A 21634-nucleotide genomic window follows, 5' to 3' on the forward strand; every position below is an offset into this window, starting at 1 on the left:
AGACAATGCTGACAAATCAATAATTCTAACTGAAGAAACTGAAAAATCAAGTGCCTTGGAAACAAGTTTTGAAATGGTCATGAAAAATCGGCAGAACTCTTTCACAGACACTTCTTTGGCCGCATCTGTGGGAAACACATCAGGACAGGTTAAAACTAAAAGTGTGTCTAAATTACCGGTATTTCAAAGTACAACAAGTTTACTCAAACCCCCAAAGCTCAATGTGAAACCAGAGGTGTTGATGACAAGCAACTACAAATGGGCTAAAAAACTTCCATTGGATGCAAACAAGACCGTTTCAGCCATAAAGAAGCAAGTGAATTTGAAAACAAAAATTCCATCTACCAGCTCTCTAGCAAGGCCCACAAACCTTCCTAAACTTACACCAGTAAAAAGCACCAGTGAGTGATATCCCATGTGTAGACAAGTTGAAGACTCCGACTGAAAACAAAACACCAGCTCGAGGAGTCATAAGTCAGTTTTTCAAGATTAGTAAAATCGGACACAAAAACACCAAAAATGAAACCTGTGAATAAGAACCTTGCACTAAGTGAGTCAAAAGAAGAAAAAAGGAAATCGCCTGCACTTTTAAATGAGAAAGACCGTTATAAGAACATCATCAGTCCTATCCTATTCGAGCGTACATAACACGTTCTCCAGTTGTTTTAATGAAAAAAGAAAATGTGTTGGATTCTGAAATTCATGTAACTGGTAGCTGCAAAAAATCTACGGTTTCACACTTGCCAACACGGATACCATCAACTCCAAAAGATGCAGCAAAGGCTACAAAGCGACTTGACTTTGGAACGGTGAGAAATTACTTTTTATGTTTTGCATGCTCATACAAAATTGCAACTGTAAGAATTAATCTTGTGGTAAGGTTTATTTTATTAAGGCCTTATAAGTTTTTAGTAGTAAAGTAATTAATTAAAAATGCATACTACTTGACATTAACATGAGAGAAGTAAAAATATTTTTGAAGAAACTACAATTTCTTTAAAAACAGCCTAGACTTCACTGATATTGAAATTTCTGGCATCCAATTCATGACTTACTAATATTTCTATTTGTACTAGGGATCACATTTTTATTTGAATAATTTTATGTTTCTTGACAGTGTACATCTTAACATAACAAATTAACCTCATTTCTTACATATTGAGTTTGGTAATCAATAAAAAATGTTGTAAAAATAAATGTGAACGGGGAAATAAAATTAAAACGTGCAATTTACTAAATGAAATCCTGAACTATAAATGCATTTACAGCTGTTTAAATACATTTGCAATTAAAGTTAATAAGCCATACTTGATCCATGTAATTCTGCAGGATTAGGTCCACTTAGGAAGGAAGTGCTAGGTTAGGTTTGATGTTTTTATTCTTTTAAAAAGCTTGACAGTGGTAAACTGGTTATTAATTTATAAAATTCCTAAGCTCACTCTTAACCCTTTAAATACCAACATCTGATTTTACCGGACGTCAAAAGTTGTCTGAAAAGTGCCAACGTCCAATTTTACTGGATGTCAAAAGTTGGCCGAAAAGTGCCAACCTCCCATTTTACCGGACATTCAGGAAAAAAATCACTACAAATCGAAAACTTATATATTTAAACTAATATTATATTAAATTGTTTGTGAAGAACTGTTTTTTTTTTTTTTTTTCAAAATAAATTGTTATAGTACACTTCCTATCAATTGACTTTAACGAAAATCAATCTAGAACTCACATATAACAATTTTTGGTTGACATGGCTACCAGAAACAATGTGACACTAGTTTCTTAAATGTTGTATAACTCACTGATTATTGAAGATAATGATATACATTTTTCATGATTTATAGACAATTGATTAACCTTTCCAGTGATATGGACAAAGAAAAGGATATGATTATTTTTGTAATGATAATTAGGCTGAAAAATTAAATTTAAATAAATTCTTGAATTTTTTGAGGTAAGTCCATTTTTTATATTCCTAAATTTAATTTTATGGTAACTTTATTATTTTATGTTAATTCAGCAGAGTTTTCAATGAAAAATTATGAAAAAAGTATGTTGATAGCTTATTAAATAATCAAACTGTGAATATTTTACTGAAACCTTGCAAAATGCCTTCAAAGGGCTGGCACTTTTCAGTACATCCACTCAATAAATACTTGGCTCTCAAAGGGTTAAATTTTTCAACTCTTTAGTTCATAGAACACCACAAGGAGCATGGGCACTACATACAGTTTGACAAAATACTAGTCCATTGTCTTGTGAACCAGTTCAAAAATAATTCATTTGGGCACAACACCAATCAGCTAAGGCATTTTGGGATTGTAATAGTTCATATTGACACTGTTAGGTGACAGGAACACCTTAGTTTTACAAGTTTTATAAACAAAGATCAGATCTGTAAAATTCCATACAAATAAATATATTTCACCCAACGATTTGGTGAAAGATTAAATTATTGTCCAGTTTTGTACATATACACGAGGTCTGTCCAAAAAGTATCCGACCAGTAGGCGGACGCGGCGTAAACCGACCGGCTTGAACCGGTTATTGGAGGGGAGGGGCGAGCCTACTCCTTCCCATATTAGGCATTGAATACGATCCGGTCACTCAGTGAGTCACAGCGCACTGTTCCGTACAGTACTGCCTTGTGTGAACGTCGCACTTCAATATGACTGAACGTGTTGAGCAGCGCATTTGCTTTAAATTTTGCCTAAAACTTGGCCATTCAGCATCAGAGATGATTACTATGATACGGAAAGTTTATGGTGACGTGTCTATGGGCGATACACAAATAAAAGAGTGGTTTAGGCGGTTTAAAAATGGTGGAAAGTGATGACCGATCTGGCAGGCCTTCAACGGCCAGAAACGCTGAAAATGTTGAACGTGTTCGTGCAGCAATGAATGAAAACCAACGATTGACTGTCCGAGAGCTGGAAGAAGATTTAGGAATACCAAAATCATCAGTTTGTAACATTTTACACGAAGATTTAAAAATGAACCGTGTTACAGCAAAATTTGTTCCTCGGCTGCTAACAGAAGACCAAAAGAACTGTCGACTTGAAATCACACAGGACAATCTGGATTTGATAAAAAGTGACCCAGGGCTATTTAAAAAAGTTATTACTGGTGATGAGTCATGGGTTTATGGCTACGACCCTGAAACAAAGGCTCAATCTTCACAGTGGAAAACTCGTGAAGAGCAACGGCCGAAAGAAGCAAGACAAAGTCGAAGCAATATCAAGACAATGCTGACAGTATTTTTTGACCAGGATGCCATTGTTCATCACGAATATGCTCCAAGAGGCCAGACAGTGAATAAGGAGTATTATCTTGAGGTCCTAAGGCGGCTACGAGATGCAGTGCGAAGGAAACGACCTGAACTGTGGACAAGCCGTGACTGGACCCTGCACCACGACAACGCGCCAGCTCATTCCTCAAATCTTATTCAGAATTTTTTGGTCAAACACGACATCAACCAACTACGACAGCCTCCATACAGTCCTGACATAGCTCCTTGTGACCTGGCTATTTCCAAAATTAAAAATTCCTTTGAAAGGAAAAAGATTTGATGATGTTGAACAAATAAAACAAAATGCAACAAAGGACCTGTTAGCCATTTCGCAAAATTAATTTAAGGAGTGTTTTTCTGGAAGTGGGAGGAGCGTTGAAATAAGGTAGAGGCTTGTGGAGGGGAGTACTTTGAAGGGGACCAGATTGCAGTTGCCGCCGAGTAATGTCAGTTCATGCCAGACGTATACTTTTTGGGCTCACCTCTTACTTTTTATTATGTTTCAACTTTTCTCCAATTATTAATATTTGTCTTTAAATTGCTATTGTACTAATAGTGGTGCTATTTTAATTAACTACTGGTATTTTTAACGATAAATGTTAAGAAAACTGTTTAATTATTGTGAACTTTCATAAAAAAGCATTTTATTATGTTTAGTTAGTGTTTTATTGTATAAGTGGATTCTGAGATGTATACATATTAGATTTTTACTTGAGCAATAGACAAATGTATTGTTTTGATTTACAGAATCAAGGTCAAGAAAATGTTGATCCCAACTACACACGTGACACTTTACCACCGAGGATAATGGAAAAGGCTTCAGCTGTTTTTCTCGTATGTACCACATATTTTTATTGTTCAGTTAAACCTTTTTAGCTTGCCAGAAAACCATAGCACCCAACCTGTTTGCATTCTATCTATATATATATATAAAAATGAATGTTTGTATGTTTGTCCTTTATGGAATCGTGAACTATTGGACCGATCATGATGAAAATTTGTACGTATATGTATTTTTCCACGGAGAAGGTTTATAAGCTATGCCCATCCCTTTCCCGATTCAGGATTCCGCCCCACTGGTTACAGAAATACCCATAAGAAATGCATTGCAGCAAACATATGTTAACGTCTTTTCAAATTTTTAATCAGCTGTTCTTTGTAAACATATATTACACTTATAGTTTTAAAGCATAGAGTAAGCTTAAGAGAAACGACAAATTTTGTTTAAACTGTTTTTGCAATCACTGTTAAACATAGACTTTACTATCCAGATAATACAATTCAAATTTGACGTAAAAATTCACCTTTAACTGCAATATTTATTTAATATAAACCATGCTCATGCTTGATCAGAAGAGTAATGCAGATATCATAATTACTATCTTACGTTGGCTACAAATATAAAGAATGTTATAAAATCAACCTTAGTTGTTTTTTTTGACAGAAGTATGGTTCTCAAAACTCCGTGTGTACATATTCTCTCGATCGAGACAACAAAGCAAGCTCAATCGTGGCATCGGAGATAACTAATTTAATCTAAAATTTATTATAGTAAAAAAAAAAAATTTACTAAGTAATATAAGGACTTCGGTTCTTAAGATTTGCGTGCGAAGCCGTGGGTAACAGCTAGATAGAGGCAGGAATATGGTACATACCTTCATAATACGCCCAAGAGGCTCACGATGGAACGACTATCAATTATCTCAGCAATGTTTAGAATGTGATAGAAAAAGAATAAGTGAATATAGTGTACTGTTTTCAACGGGAAATTGCGTGCGAAGCCGCGGGCAACTTTTGCAAAAAATTATTGAAATGCGCAGCAAAGCGCGCCGGGCCCGCTAGTTTCTTATAAATTCTACAAGTACTATCAATTTGACATTGAAATAGTATGTAGTTTTATTACACAGTACACAAAAAAATCATGTTGAAAAATAGATGTTTTACAAAAATAAGTAAACAAAGCCTTTTTTATAAAAAAAAACCTAAGATATCATTATTTAAGAATTAATTTATACAAACAGATCTAAATATTTATATAATTCTAGCCATTAGATCAAGTATAAAAGTATTGTATATTATTTAGCTTATAAAAAATATATACATACAGAATTACATTAATACAAAAAAAGCGGGGGACTCCCTCACTTGACGTCAAGAGGGACAGGTTAAGAGGAAAGAGGTAAATGTCCTTCCACCATAGAGAAATACTCTGAATTTGACCTTGTGGAGTTTGGTACAGGGTTTAGAGACTCTTGACATCAAGAAGGACACATTAAGTGAAATAGGTAGATGTACAGATAGATTATTAAGATTTGAAACGGTTCGTACATAGGGACTTGAGGGGAAGTGTGGGTTGGGTGGGGTAAGAGGAGAGGGACGGGAGGTGTAGCCAGTAGACTACTAGGAATATTGCAGATATCGGGTCTGATGCGTGTCTAGACTTTCATCGTACTTCGCTCACATAACACTCCGGGGAACTGTTTCTCCATATATTTATAAACTTTGTATATAATTTAATCAGTTTTTGTACGGTTTACGAAACCGAAGAACTTGTGGTGTCCATTTCAAGCACTGATATTTATGTTTTAGCCATACTAGTATGTACTTTACTCGTAGAGCAAACAGATATGACTGTCTGTGCTAATCTAATGTGCATGCACACAGTGACATTTGTTCACTGCTCAACCAAGGCACGTTTCAAGTCTAGGTAATCTACCAGTACAAATGTGGTTACACCATAGAGAAATATTTTGAACTTAAGTTCTGAGAGTTCACAGATTGATCTGAGTTATGCTGCTAGGCTAAGTTTACATGAAAAACATAATATGACCGATAATTTGTCATTTGAATTGTTCACTTTTTTCTTCCTAGGCAGCATTCAAACTGTGTGAGATTTATAACCAATAGATTATTTATAATTGGAAGAAAAGATTGTCAGTTAACACCTAATATATTAATCTGAAAAACATTATATATGAAACAGTACAAAAATTGACCATTTATTGTTAGAAATAATTCTTAAGTTTTTTTAATTGCCTTTGACAGAGTATTTTATACAGGGTGTCCCATGAAGAAACGGAGAAACTGTCAGGACTTGTTCTTACGGTGAAAATAATGAAAAAAGTTCATATACACATAGGTCCAGAAACGCTTAGTTAGCGAGCTATACAGGGTGAAAGATTTCTCCCAGATTTCAGTGCCACCGTTAAAAGGGAGCCCTATTAAATTATTTTGGGCGTTACCCAGGACGTAAAATTTAATGTTTATTATGCAAATTGAACTGAAAAATTGAATAAAATTGGTACCAGACCCCTGCTGCAGTAATTTTTAAGATATCTGAAGAAATACGCAAAATTCGGTGTCCAAAAACAAGTTTCATTTAGGTTTCAAGTAGATTAAATTTGTAACAAACACGTAAAATTCTTTAACAAAACTTGTAAAGAATTAATTTCTTAAGATAATGATGTAAAATAAGCCAATCAAAATTATACGTAAACTTTAAGAAAATCAATTTTTAATTAAATAAATAACGTACGAAGAATAGACAAAATCGGTTACACTTTTTTTCTTACTGAATGTACATCCTAATATTTGGAGAAAACGTGTTAATTATTGAAAATAATTATGTATAGATTTTATTTATAGAAACATTTTTCTATTTTTTCTAATGAATTACATACTAGTAAAAAAACTTTAGCGTCATAAAATCTGAAACTTAACAATAATTGCGAATTAATTTACGTTATTCTACAACTTTTGTAACAAAAATATTATTTTCATAGGTTGGCAGTTGTTCTACAATCACAATTACGAACTTTTTTTGAATATTTTATATTGAAGTATCATACAGATAAGTTAAGTGTAAATATTGATACAGTATAAAAGTTAATATTCCGTTTAAATTTTCTAATGAAGAATATGCCGACATAATGTTCTGTTACGGATATGGTAATGGAAATGCGGAAGCTGCTCGACGTGAATATCAGGAAAGATTTCCTGCAAGGCGGATTCCGAATACGAAAACCTTTTCTTCAGTGTTTCAGTTTTTAAGAACGAATGGATCATTTCCAACAATTTCGTTTTCGGTTGAACGCACATCATCGCGTTAACGATGAACTTCAAATGATTCAACATATTCATCGTAGCCCGGGTACTAGTACGAGGCGAATTGCGTATCGCACTTGTTTATCGAGAAACAAAGTGTGGCGCATCTTGCGTAAAGAGAGACTTCATCCTTTTCACCTGCAAAAGGTACAACATTTGCTGCCGACAGATTACCCTTTACGGTTAAACTTTTCTCATTGGCTTCTAGACAATGATGATAGGGTGAATTCAGTTTTATTTACTGATGAAGCAACTTTCACGAGAAACGGGTCCTTCAATTGTAGAAATAGTCATTTATGGAGCGAAGAAAATCCACATGGTGTACCGTAGAAACCTTTTTCCAACACAGATTTCACATTAATGTTTGGTGTGCCGTTATTGATGACAAAATTCTAGGACCATTCGTTTTTGAAGAAAACCTTACAGGAAATATGTACGAACAATTTCTGAAAAATGATTTACCGGCTCTTTTGGAAGATATCCCTTTACAAAAAAGATTAAAAATTATTTTCCAACACGATGGTGTAACTCCTCATTTTTCTTTAGTAGCTAGAAATCATTTGAGTGCTAATTTCTTGAACTGGATTGGGCGTGGTGGACCAATCAACTGGCCACCACGATCGCCTGACTTATAGCCTCTTGACTACTTCTTATGGGGACATATCAAAGCTATGGTGTATAAACGTAAAGTTGATACCGAAAAAGAATTTCTCGTTAGAATTCGCAACGCATTTGACAGTATAAGAAACAATCCAGACATAATTCACAGAGCCACCACAAATATTTTACGTCGAGCAGAGTGCTGTGTGCATTGTGAAGGAGGGAATTTCGAAACAGTTACTAAACTAAGGTTAGTTATTTTGTTAGCATTTATTTTTTTTTTTGCAATAGTAAGTGAAAATAAAAGTTTATAAAAACATGTACGTTCAGCAAGAAAAAAAGTGTAACCGATTTTGTCTATTCTTCGTACGTTATTTATTTAATTAAAAATTGATTTTCTTAAAGTTTACGTATAATTTTGATTGGCTTATTTTACATCATTATCTTAAGAAATGAATTCTTTACAAGTTTTGTTAAAGAATTTTATGTGTTTGTTACACATTTAACAAAGTCAATCTACTTGAAACCTAAATGAAACTTGTTTTTGGACACCGAATTTTGCGTATTTCTTCAGATATCTTAAAAATTACTGCAGCTAGAGGTCTGGTACCAATTTTATTCAGTTTTTCAGTTCAGTTTGCATAATATACATTAAATTTTACGTCCTGGGTAACGCCCAAAATAATTTAATAGGGCTCCCTTTTAACGGTGGCACTGAAATCTGGGCGAAATCTTTCACCCTGTATAGCTCGCTAACTAAGCATTTCTGGACCTATGTGTATATGAACTTTTTTCGTTATTTTCACCGTAAGAACAAGTCCTGACAGTTTCTCCGTTTCTTCATGGGACACCCTGTATAACAAAGTAAACTGTAACTATATTTTGCTTAGAGGCACTAATATGACTTTCACAGCAAAGGGTAATCTGCAAAAATACACACATTCATAAATGTTCCCTGCTGTTCTTATTTAATTGTAGTGCTTTTAGCTGTAATTTATTGTGTGACAGTGAAACAGTTATTAAGTTTTTTAAAACCTTTTAGAAGGAGCCTGAAGTGCCCAAAAAACATTTACCAAAGCTGGGAGGAACGATGCAGAAACTACTGGATACTCCAAGACCAAAGGTGGTTGTCCACCTAGGTATGTAATTGACACAATTATTATTGTATTAGTTATATATTTTTTTAATAATTAGGTAGGAACTAAGCATTAACAATTAAGAATGTGATTGAGAAAACTTAATTATATGCATATGTTGCCTTGATACTTATTTTGTAGTACATTTTCTTTGTAAAAATATCTTGTTAGTTTCCCTTTTTATACAAAGCAAAATCGTTTTACTCAAATCTTTCTTTACTTTGTATTGACAATCCACTACGGTTTTGGTCATAGTGTGACCATCGACTATTCATCAGATGCTTGTACAAGGTTAGTCATTCTTCATGTATTATTTGGAAACAACTGAGCAAACTGTTGCACAGGGTTGTATTGAAGATTTCTGGTTCAAACTGCATTGAAATATTTCAACATGATAAAGTAAACACAGTTAAATTCTTGAAATACGAGGATGTGTCAAATATAAATAAGACTGATTATCTAAAAAAAAATCATCCGAAGAAGGTATTAACGTGCAGTAAGTTGATGCGCAGGTAGCCTATACTGTTAGGAACAGTGGGTAACCAACCACAACTCTCTCAGATCATAACAAATCATGAGCGAACAGGAGTGCACATGTCTGTGGAGCAGCACATTACTAATAGGTTTTTGGCCAAGAAAGGGCTAAGGTTAACTGCAATTTTGCGGCGATTACAGGCACAGTTTGATTACAATAACCCGTGTCTGCTTGGCACAAAGAATTTTCTGAAGGGAGTGTGAAAGATTGAGAATGAGAGCCTCGATGATCCCTTTTTGAAATCATAATGCACAATATTATTGTGAAGTACTGAATGGTGCAAAATTACTGTATCGAAGGATGAAGGAAAGTAGCAATTGTCCAGAAGTGTCATTCTTTTGCACTACACAAAAATTTGGTTGATTTAGGATAGGAAACACTGGATCATCAACACTATACATAGACTTATTACCTTTCATCTTTTGGGACCCCTCAAAGAAGTGTGTGAAGGCCAGCGTTTCGAGTAGAATGAAGGTGGAGGTGTTCATGGGCTAAGAGACCGTTCAGGGAGTTTTTATGATGATGGAGTATAAAAGCTCCCAATCAGAAGAGAAAAATGTGTTTCAATGTTGGAAGAATATATAGGAAAATTATATATATATATTCATAAATCAAGTTACAATTCTTATTTTAGTCAGTCCCTTTATATTTTATATACCCTTATATTTCGGCCTTGTTCTGGTGGTGCGCCTGAATTAGCACCCCCTGGATATAGCACCCCCTCGCTACTGACGTCATTTTGACGTCACGAAAGGGGGTGCTAAATCAGCACAGTGGCCGTGTCCAGGCCCTGAATAAGCACCCCCTTCGAATACGGGGGTCCTAATTCAGCGCCTTGACCGTGTTCATGTGCTGATTTAGCACCCCCTTCGAATAGGGGGTCCTAATTCAGTGCCTTGACCGTGTTCATGTGCTGATTTAGCACCCCCTTGAATCTGGGGGCTGCTAAATCAGCGCCGTATTGATGAGATGAATAATTACCCAAAAGAATAGAATAATAAACGTTTAACCATATTGTGATTTATTTCTCAATAAAATAAAATAAAATTATATATATATATATATATATATATATATATATATATATATAATAATTTAAATATATTGCAATGAGTATATTTACTGCATTGCTGTGGTTTACTTAATATTTCAAAAACAAACAGTTCATTACCAATTGTAAAAATAGTATGCATCAAATATACTTAAGTAAAAACTATATAGGCATTCAAATACAGGTTTATTTTAAAGTAAATTTAATTTGAAATCATGGTACGAACAATGCAGAGGAACTGATACTGCTTAAATCCGGCATGCGTAATAAATATACATGGTCATAGATTATATCAACTTATTAACCACTTTAAAAACAATTATTTATTTATTTCAATTTTTCGAATGCCAATCAAAAGCGGGAAAATTTAGAACCGTGAAGTTGTAATTTTGTGACGGCTAAGAGCCAATTATTTTTTTAAGGACGCATCATAAACTGAATTATACTATTTAAACTGAATAGTATAATTCAAATACACTTGACAAACAATTTAAATATTATTTTATATCTACAAGAATCAATATCATTCAGTTATATCCATATCAGTTAGTTCAAATATAATTAAAAAAACGTTGAAAACAATGTTAAAACGCGTAGCAATAAATATACTACCGTATTTTCAAAAGCGTTATTGCTTAGGTCAAAACATACATTTATATACTGAGTATTATGGATCTACATTGCTTAATTTCCCCTCTGTCGGTTAGTGTGCGTTTTTTTGTTGTTGTTAAAAATGGAATATCTTGGAAAATCTGAAAGTAAAATAATATTTAATCCTACCAAGTCTTGGTCAAAATTTTATGGCGGCTAAAAATATATTATGATGTTATCTTTAATACTTTCAAAATAGTGGCTATTAAAATATTTTACCTTTTAACTTCTTAAAATCTGCAATTATTTTAAAATATTGCAAGAAAATGAATTTGATAGGGTTCTATCACAAATCTAATGACCAAATATATAAAATATAATATGCACAGATTTTCTGTAACAAAACACTGTCGACATTGAGTTTCTCAGCGAGTAGGTCACAATACAAAAATCGAGTAAACGGCAGCTCTAGACTATCTTATGCCAATTGTGCTCACATCTTAGTCCCTTTATTTAAAGTACAGGAAATACATTAATATCTGTTGCCAAGCTACTTTTTTGTCTAATAAATTAAAAACTACTAGAGATATTGCAAAATTGATCAACAATGAACGCCTTTATGAACAATGAAGGACAAAATCAAACGTCTTAATTAACAATAATAAACTGTTGTATTTATCATAAAGCTTAAATTTATTCACAATATATGTAAAAAAAAAAACTAAATAAAGTAACTAGGTTATCTGTTAAATATTAAGAATAATAAACAACAAGAAAATCGTACAGTAATATTCAGACAATAATGCTTTTATAGATGACAAAATCAAAGATAAGCGGTTTTATTTTAAATACATCTGATTGTCGCTTGACTAAATTTTCGTAAATAAATATGTCCTAAAACAACAGATATTTAAATAAATTCATTAAACATCTAATATATGATTCAATTCTATCCTTAGATAGGCCTGAAACATGAATTTCAAATGTTTTGCATAATAAATGACAAAAATAAAAAATAGGGATAAGATACTCTAAAGCTGATTGTTAATTTATTTTCATATTTGTTTGAAATATTATTTGAGTAATTGGATTTGTGATACAATCCACGATCAGATTTATTCTTGTATACCTGCTGGATTTTAAGACATTCAAAGTTAATCAGATTTAATGGCCGCCATTTCGAAAGTATTAATGAATATTTTTTATAACTGTCCTTATTACCAAAATATTTTATCCAAATTAGGTAGGATTTGTTTATTCGTTTTAAGATATTAAAGCGAATTTGTCTATACACGCAGACTGACGGATAGGAAACTAAGCACCAAAGATCTATTTCCATATTCTGAAATGCGTCTGCCATGACCTGAGCAGTTGCGGTATATAGACTTGTCCTAAGAATTACAGGACACTCTGTACATAAAATTATTATAGAGAGTGTTCCACAATCTCTACCAATATTTTCAGACATTATTCATGGACCAAAGGCAAAAACAATCATTCACCTTTCTAAATCTCAATAATTACTCTAATAGCCACAATTTTGTTTAGTTTTTGTCTTTTTTACTTTACTATTTATATTTGATGGATTGTTTAGGTTAAAATTTTGTATATACGTTTATAACCTTAAGGAAAATCAAAAATTTAAATTTCTTACAAGCTTTATTTTCAAAATAGTGATTTCTAAAAGATCTTTAAGCGTAAATATCTTAAAAGCGATATATGGTAAAAAAAAAGATCTAAATTATTACACAATTTAATAAAAAATCTAACGATACCAAGTTTTAAAAATTGGTTGTGAAATAAGGGAGATAGTTTGTTTTTTAAAACCAATTACTGTTTTTTAAAACCAATTACCAAACAATATCCACCTTTATTATATGACTGAATGTGGGCTGCAACAATCAGCTGTTTTGATTTTAGCTGCTCTAATCAAGTGATTTTAACATTACATTGCTGAACTGTGGTCATAATATTATTAATTATTTCTAAACAAAGTTTCTTTTGATTGAGACGTCAGAAAAAAACACTCTAATACATGTTGATTACCTAGACCAAAAATTAAAAATGTCTTTGTAGTTATTAAATGTCTATTTAATATTTTGTTTTTAAATGGAAGACCTCAGACCTACTTTTGGCTTGTAAATTTATACGGAGTTTGTAGATATGCTATTGATCACGGTGTTAAACGTAGATGCTTAAATGTACCAGTAAATATTGCTATTTGTTGCGTTGTTAAGTTTTTTCTAACCGAGGTTTGCAGATTTTGTTCTACCCGGAAAATAAAACATAAAAGTTTACTGTATACAAAATGAAATATTATGTATATTTGTATAGTATTTTTTTATTATTAATGAAGTAATATTTATGCTTCTATACATCTGTTTACTACCTAGTTTACAAATCAGTTATAAAAATTACAACGAATTGAAAATTAGAGTGTAACAAAATTCTCTACACTTTCCGATATAAATAGCCTTAAAATAAAAGTACAGCTAAGCTGAAGTGTAATTTTAAATTTTACCTTTTTATAGACGCTTTATTAAAGACTTCACTGAGATTTCACTCTTCTTTTTACAATATTGTAAGAATGTTCATCCTTAAGTTTGACACTTCCAGATACATGGGGTTAGAAGTGCACGTCTGACTAATGTAACACACAATAGTTAAATATTCTTTAACTGCATAAAAAAAGGCGATGATTTTCAGTTTTAGTCCATACATCATACCGTGTTCTACTTTATCTTTTCTCTTTACTCGTGTAAAATTATCCGTTACCTAGAGAGGATAATATGCCACACCTGTACACTCAAACATTGTTTGATTTCTTCTTATATTTTTTAGGAAATTTCATCAAACAAATTCACTATACATAATAAGTTATGTATTAATATAGGAATAACAACTGAGAATAACATCGATATTATTACTCAACCACTCGATACGGCCACATCAGTTTGAAAAGTAGGGTCGGTAGTGCACGGACGGGTTTCGTCAGCTTCGTCAAAATTATGTGTGGACCTACAGTCCTACAATCGATATTTGCAGGTTGATTTCACTCTGTATATTTCATATTTGGTAGACGGCCGATATATAACGAGCAACGATGTTAAGGCAAAAATAACGAGTTTCAAGTTTTTAAATGTTTACTAGCTGATACCCGCCCCTTCGTACGGAATTTTTGTAGAATAACTGGTACGTCATAGACATCTCCTTCATGTCTTTAAAAAAATGGCATACTACTGATGAAATAAATTATGGTCATTGGAAAATATTCCAATTTTAATTTCAATGCGACATTCCATGATTTTTTGAACTGATGTTCTAAAGTAATTAAAAATCACGATCCCTCCTTTCCTAAAGTACTGTAGGTAATAAAAGATTTATGATCCACATTTTAAAATAGGGTTACTCATAAAAGGAGCAACAAAACATATATGTGAGAATATTTTACATGTAATAGATGATATCATTTAATATGAAAGTCCCAATATGAATTCTATTATTCATTCTCGTAATATTACACTAATTACCATCGATACTGTTAGAAAAAAATAATATAATCGAGGGTATAATCCTTTACCAGAGGGATATATCTGCTAGAAGTAAGATGGACAGAAGTCGACCAAACATTTTTTTACATTAACTAGTTAGGAAGAAACCTTTGCGGATTAATATACTTCATTCTTAGCTACCAATGCCTCATCCATAAGTTTTTTTATCACAGTGTTAAGTTCATAAACTAATAATGTATCTTCAAGTTGTAGCCTCATGTGAAATGTATTTGATGTTTCTATATATTTCTTTAATCATGAAAAATAGTTAGGCATGATTCTATAGAGGATATTTTACACGTAAGCAATAGTAATACTTATGGGCGTAACCTTGAGATATTTTTGTGAGTACCATTCTACGGATTTTTGTGTAGTGTTAAGTCTATGTAGCTGTTCCATTGTGCAGATGATTCAATGTACGCCTAATAGTGCATAAGATAAAAAATTATAATCTAGTTTCTTACTGCAGATGGTTACGAGTAATTATTTAAGGGTAGGTACTGAAAAGTTATTTCTGTAATAAATGACAAGTCAAAAACTGTAATTTTCATACTTCATCTGTTTCATTCTATAAAACCTAATTTTGAAATGTAATTAAAATTAAATATGAAACAAAAATGCCGCAGAGAAAAATTCTATACTGTGTGACAGTGAACTATTTTGCCTAAAATACGAGCCTAAATTGTTTACAAAATTATTTGTTGTAATTGTTTTTTAAATTTGAGTTAATTAAACTAAAAAAAGAAGATTCCATTTCCGTGAAGCTATTAAATGAAATAAATACTTTAATTATGGATTCATATACAAATAACATAGTTTTAATTATATGTAGAAACATGTTTCATTGAGTTTTCACCATTGGGTTAAGCTTGAACTGTTAATGCTCAGTGAATACCCTTAACTAGACTATGAGTAGACTAGATCTTTCATTGGTATGGACGCCCAGTACTCAATACCTGTACAATAAAAATGACACAGCAAAGATACTAGACTAATTGTGTATAAAAACCATAATTACATTTTACCTTCCGTAATATTCCAAAAATCGACTCAGAATCGACGAGAATTTTATGTTTTTTTAAAGATATATTTAGCAGTGCGTTAATTAAATTTACAAACATATTAACTGAAAGAATAAACTGAAGTAGAATAAATGAAGTATATGATTTAATTTATTATTTTAATATGTGATATATAGAACAAATTAAGAAAGCAAAGTCATGAGTGAAAATTATTACACAAATATGACAATGCGTATGAGAGGGAGGAGTGCTAAGGTCTATTAGCCTTGTTAGTCGGAGCATTATTATGTAATATTAAGTTTATGGTATTTTTTAAGAGAAAGTAGCCATATTTGATTATTATATTATTTAATTGTTCATCGGAAATTGCAAAACAATCGTAGATAGTAGCTTATAAGTGGCAGCGTCACAAAAATCCAGATAACAACTATTATATTTATGATTGTGATTATGATTGATTATTATGTAATAAATAATAACATAGAAAATGGTAGTAAAGTAACAAGTGGTATACCTCCTGATGACTTTAATGATTTCTTTATAAATTCCGTGAAAAATATTAAACAAAAAATAAATATGTCAAAACATGCTCCGAGTACTCAAGATCTTGTTCGGAAACATTTAATTCCATCTTTCTCATTTACTTGGAAACATATATCTCCCAATGACATAATAAATGCTGCCAAGCGTCTGAGTAACTCCAATAGCTGTGATATATATGATATGTCAAATTTTCTTATAAAACAGGTGATAACAAACTTTAAGCCGAACCTTTTTTCATACTGTTTGAACCTCTGCCTACTTGAGGGAGTTTTCCCAAATAAACTTAAAATAGCTCGTATTTGTCCTATTTTATAAGAAGGGGCCCAAGAACGAACCAAATAGTTACCCGCCCAGTATCTGTTATACCAATACTATCAAAATTATTTGAAATTTTGGTATACGATCAAATTAGCATTTTTTTGGAAAGTAATGGCTTCTTGAGTATGTCACAATTTTGGCTTTAGGTCAGGAAAAAGCACCTTTGATGCAATAGACAGCCTTGTTAAATTTGTGCTAAATGCTTTTGAAAACAAAGACTTTTGCTCAGGCCACTCTCTGTGACTTGAGCAGGGCGTTTGATTGTGTAAATCACAATGACATCCTTATGAAATTGAAATATTAAGGTTTAAGTGAGAATGTTGTTAGTTTTTTTTGAATCATACTTAAGTAATCGTAGACAGAAAGTATTTGCCGAGGGAAGGTGGTCAGGAGAGCTCTTGGTTGAGTATGGAGTTCCTCAGGGCTCTGTTCTCGGACCACTTTTGTTTTTGGTAGCTATCAATGACTTACCTTTCTCAGTCAATTCTAAAACTATATTATATGCAGACGACACAACCATTTTAAAGTAGTAGTAATGATCTGAATGAATTGAAACAAATTTCAATGGAATCCATTCAACAAGCATCATTGTGGTTTAACTCCAATGGATTTTTGTTGAATGAAAACAAGACACAGCATATAGTTTTTAGCCTCAGACAAGTAAATTACAATATTTATTCTGATATTGAATTGTTGGATAATGTGAAGTTGTTGGGTGTTTGTGTGGATGATCATTTAACATGGGGATCCCACATTGATCACCTATCAGCTAAGCTCTCCAGGATTGTTTACCTCTTAAGACGTCTCACGTGTTGTGTGCACACTGATTACCTCAGAACGGCATATTTTGCTTTCTTCAATCAGTGCTCAGATATGGCCTTATTCTATGGGAAACTGCAGTAGGAATATCAGAAATTTTTACTATACAAAAAAAAGCCATTAGAATTATTGCACGTTGTCAACCATTAGCTCACTGTAAACCAATTTTTATTGCAAATAAAATTCAAACAATATTTAACTTATATATATTTGATATTGTGCTCTACATACTCAAACATCCTGAACCTCTGAAGACATACAGTGACAGACATATGTATAACACCAGAAATAAAGAAAGTGTATCCATAGAATTTTATAGACTAAATAAACAAAAACTATTAATAGTCACACAGTTGTTGCTTTGAAAGTATACAACTGTTTAAGACCACTTATCTTGAAATATAGTTTTTTAATGAAATTTAAACAAAAATTGTATTCCTGGCTTTTAGTCAATCCATTTTATTCATTGAAAGAATTTTTTGACTGTAGAACTGTTAGTTTCTAGACATAACTTATTTAGTTTTAATGATTAGATTTTAAATGTTAATGTCATGGTTTTTTATTTATACAAACTATATTAAAAAATTTATCAATGTTATATAATTCTGTTGTTGTAATTTCTGAGGCTGTGTTTTTACTTGTTGTTGTTATTTGTTTATTGTTATTGTTACATACCTGTTTTAATTTGTTATTTATTTATTTATATTTTAAAATAATTTAAATTGTGGGCGTGACTGTTTTTGGCAACTTCATGTTTTGGGTACTAAATTTTCCTTGTCTGGACTTATGCTAATTTTTATATTTTATACATGACTTGTGTCGATGCTCGTGTAAGCTCTATGACAATAAACGAATTCTTATTCTTATTCTTATTGAATTGAATATGTAAAAGATAAATATCCTTTTCGCTGGTTGAATGCTAGGGGGTGCTAATTCAGTGACTGAGCCATGTCCATGCGCTGATTTAGCACCCCCTTGTAGTCGGGGGGGTGCTAATTCCGTGCCTGGTCCGTGTCCGTGCGCTGAATTAGCACCCCCCTGCCGTGACGTCAGAGCCCGAGGGGGTGCTTATTCCAGGGGGTGCTAAAGCAGCGTCCCCGTTCTGGTGAGCCATCTTCAGTCAACAGATGTTAAACCGAAATGAGCCTGTTGAAAAATGAAAATCTTCGGTTTCAATTTAACACTGTTGACTGAAGATGGCTTTCTGGTGTTTATTGTTTTGACGTAATGTGTAATAAATATTTAGATGATTATCATTTCACCAGTCACATAGCTTAAGAACTATGAATATTGAACAAGGAAACGAAGTACCGGAAATAAATAGCTAGTAAAAATTTTTAAATGGTTAAATAATGAAATTCTTAATTCAGATGACTCTGATAAAGGAATGTCTATGATGTATCTTGCAAACCAGAGTTTAATGCAGCAAAAATTGGGCAAGTACAAAATTATTAAAGGAATATACAAAATTAAATCAATATGTCCCCTCCTACTAGTGTTTAAATTAATTAATTTTACACAAACTCTCAGAAATTGTTTGAGTTTAATCCCGAATTTCTTTTTCCATTTCTGGTGTGCTGTACATTTTTTTTTTTTTTTGTATGTACCATTCAGAATTTTGTATATGTCCAATTTTGTCAGAATATTTGAACATAGTTGGTAAATTGCATTAAGACCAATACAAATTGTTTGTCACATTTTGTTTACATTATCAATATATTGCAATTGTTCTTAATAAAAATTTCTGTATAACTTCATTAAACATAACATCCAAAGCACAAAACTATCCCCGTTCAAAATGTTTTATATATAAATAAATGCTATATAACACAGCTTGTGGAAACAATAAATCTCCCAAGGAAAAGTCCTAAGGAGGAACTTGGTGCAAAAATTAATCCCAGCTAAGTTCATTGGCCAGCTTGGAACGCCGTTTAATTCATTATTTGGTGGCTGTTCAGAAATGTCATAAATTCACAATTTTGTTATTTATGAACCTAGAATAAAATCAAAAACTGTTCTGGAATGCTTATCACGTATTCTAAAAAAATTGTACAAGCAATATTTTTGTGTATCAATTATTGAGATATTGAGTACACAAAATCAACTTACTACTTCTGAGTCAGATGGAATATTGGAGAAGGAGTCTATTGGTCTTGTAGTGATAACAATTTTTAAATTATGCGGGTTGATGAATTTTCTTACTGAAGATTTACTAATTACTCTTTCAGGAAGTAAATAATCTGACTTCAATTTTAGGAATTTTTTACTCTGTGCAGGTTAATTTATCTAGAATAATTTTTGAATTATGGTATATAGAAAAATGAAACTAGGGTGTGTTTCTAGGTCAATCGTGCCAACTTCCTTACATTTATCATTAAAAACCTCAACTATGACAAAACTATTTAAATTATACAAAACCAAAAACTAGTTGAAAGCACATATTATGTCATGTACATTTATAGTGAGACATCTTGCAAAACTCAGCTGCAGGAAAATTAAGGGAATAAAATGGAAGATTTAATAATATTATAGGGCAAAACTAAGTTGTTTTGCATGTGTTCCCTCACCTTATTGTTTTTGTTATTTTTTTGAAGTCATTTTATTTATTGAACATGAATTCTTTTTTTCACAACTGTATACTTTTTTTTTCCTCTTTCTAAGATAAATTTTATCCAAGTATGTATTTAGTTGCTATCATCTAAACACGTACAATAAATATTTACTGGTTTGTGTGTTGTCTTGTAAAAAATTGTATTTTTTTACAGGTAGAACAAAAGAATCGCCAAAAGTGAAGGGTGTGCTTATTCCTAATGATGAAATTGCTTCCAAGCAGACTGGAAGAATTTCAATTCGACAAGTGAAGTCGCCAGAGAAGACAAACACTCTCAAATAATCTAAGCTCATTTTACTTTATGACCAATCCATTTCATTAGTTACTGTCAAGTGTTATTTTATATATCAACTTGCTAATAATTATCATTTTTTAATAAATTTAAACTTAGACATTTGAATAACTTAATAGTTATATAATTTAAAGTGTGCTCTGGTAAGTGTTATTACATATATCAACCAATTTTGTTTTTTTCTTCAATAGATCTACATTTAGCACATTAGTAACTTAATAGTTATATGATTTTTAATTGTAATTTTTGTTGTGTTGTTTGTAGAAGCTAAAATTTGATACATATTTATTATACTGATGTTTCAGTTTTGGTATTTTTGAACATTTGAGTAATAACATATTTGTAAGTTAAACTTTGTTATTTAGATCCTTTTTGTACTTTTTTATCTGTTTCAAAAGACAATTTGTCATTTTGTACTAAAAGTAACCATTATATTTTTTTTGTTGTGAACTGCTGTATGAGACTATACTATGTTTCTTTGTACTATATACCTACAATGTTTTTGTGTTATTAAAGTTATTTATTCTAAATTATATTTGTTATTATTACCTGTTAAATTAAATTGAGATAGTAAAACATGGTGGCAGAAATGTTAGTACTTTACAATTGCAATGTCTCATTAGTTTGAATTATTATTATCTTAAATTATTCTCAGATTTATTTTTATGATTTTCCCCCATTTTAGAAAATAACTATAATTAATTTAATATATGTACAACTTTTTACTATATTTTAGATTACTTCAGTTTTTTAATACCAATTAAACATATAAATTAGAAATTGTATAGCTATTAACATTTTAAAATTACCTTTCACAATATATAGTGCAGTGTAAAGTGCGTAAAAAAATAAGTGGTTTGGTTAGCAAACGCCAACCTCTTCTTCCATGATTAAAAAAAAGAAGTATTTATTGAAAGATATCACTCTGAACCTAGCATCAAATTAAGTTAGCATATTCTATGGGTAACATCTTAAACTTTTTCGTTTAGTCCAGGTCCACTAAACAAATTTAATGTAAAATAAGATTACGTTTAGTCCAGGTTTCACTAAGTCTAGGTGTTCAATGCTATTCAAATACAGCAGTCTCATTAAGTCCAGGTCATACAGTCAGCGCCAGAGCAAGTCGCCGCCGGTGACCGTCATCGTACTATGTTGAATGGGCAGTTCTGAAGGTG

At 31.8% G+C, this 21634-nt stretch overlaps 1 protein-coding gene across 1 annotated transcript; it reads left to right on the top strand.

The window, feature by feature from the left end:
* The first annotated feature begins 634 nt into the window (after window positions 1-634).
* On the top strand, window positions 635-20992 carry LOC124363022. The gene is made up of 4 exons (XM_046818082.1): window positions 635-809; window positions 4034-4120; window positions 9033-9129; window positions 20322-20992. The coding sequence occupies exons 1-4, from the start codon at window positions 669-671 to the stop codon at window positions 20447-20449; spliced, it is 453 nt and encodes a 150-aa protein (XP_046674038.1). The 5' UTR covers window positions 635-668; the 3' UTR covers window positions 20450-20992.
* The last annotated feature ends 642 nt before the right edge of the window (window positions 20993-21634 follow it).

The sequence above is a fragment of the Homalodisca vitripennis genome, chromosome 5 (genome assembly GCF_021130785.1).
Source record: "Homalodisca vitripennis isolate AUS2020 chromosome 5, UT_GWSS_2.1, whole genome shotgun sequence".
In the NCBI taxonomy this organism is placed as follows: Eukaryota; Metazoa; Arthropoda; class Insecta; order Hemiptera; family Cicadellidae; genus Homalodisca; species Homalodisca vitripennis.

Coding starts and splice junctions, on each gene's coding strand:
- LOC124363022 (XM_046818082.1), top strand. CDS start 669: ATGAAAAAAGAAAATGTGTTGGATTCTGAAATTCATGTAACTGGTAGC. Junction 810..4,033: donor AGCGACTTGACTTTGGAACG/GTGAGAAATTAC, acceptor TTTGATTTACAG/AATCAAGGTCAAGAAAATGT. Junction 9,130..20,321: donor AAAGGTGGTTGTCCACCTAG/GTATGTAATTGA, acceptor ATTTTTTTACAG/GTAGAACAAAAGAATCGCCA.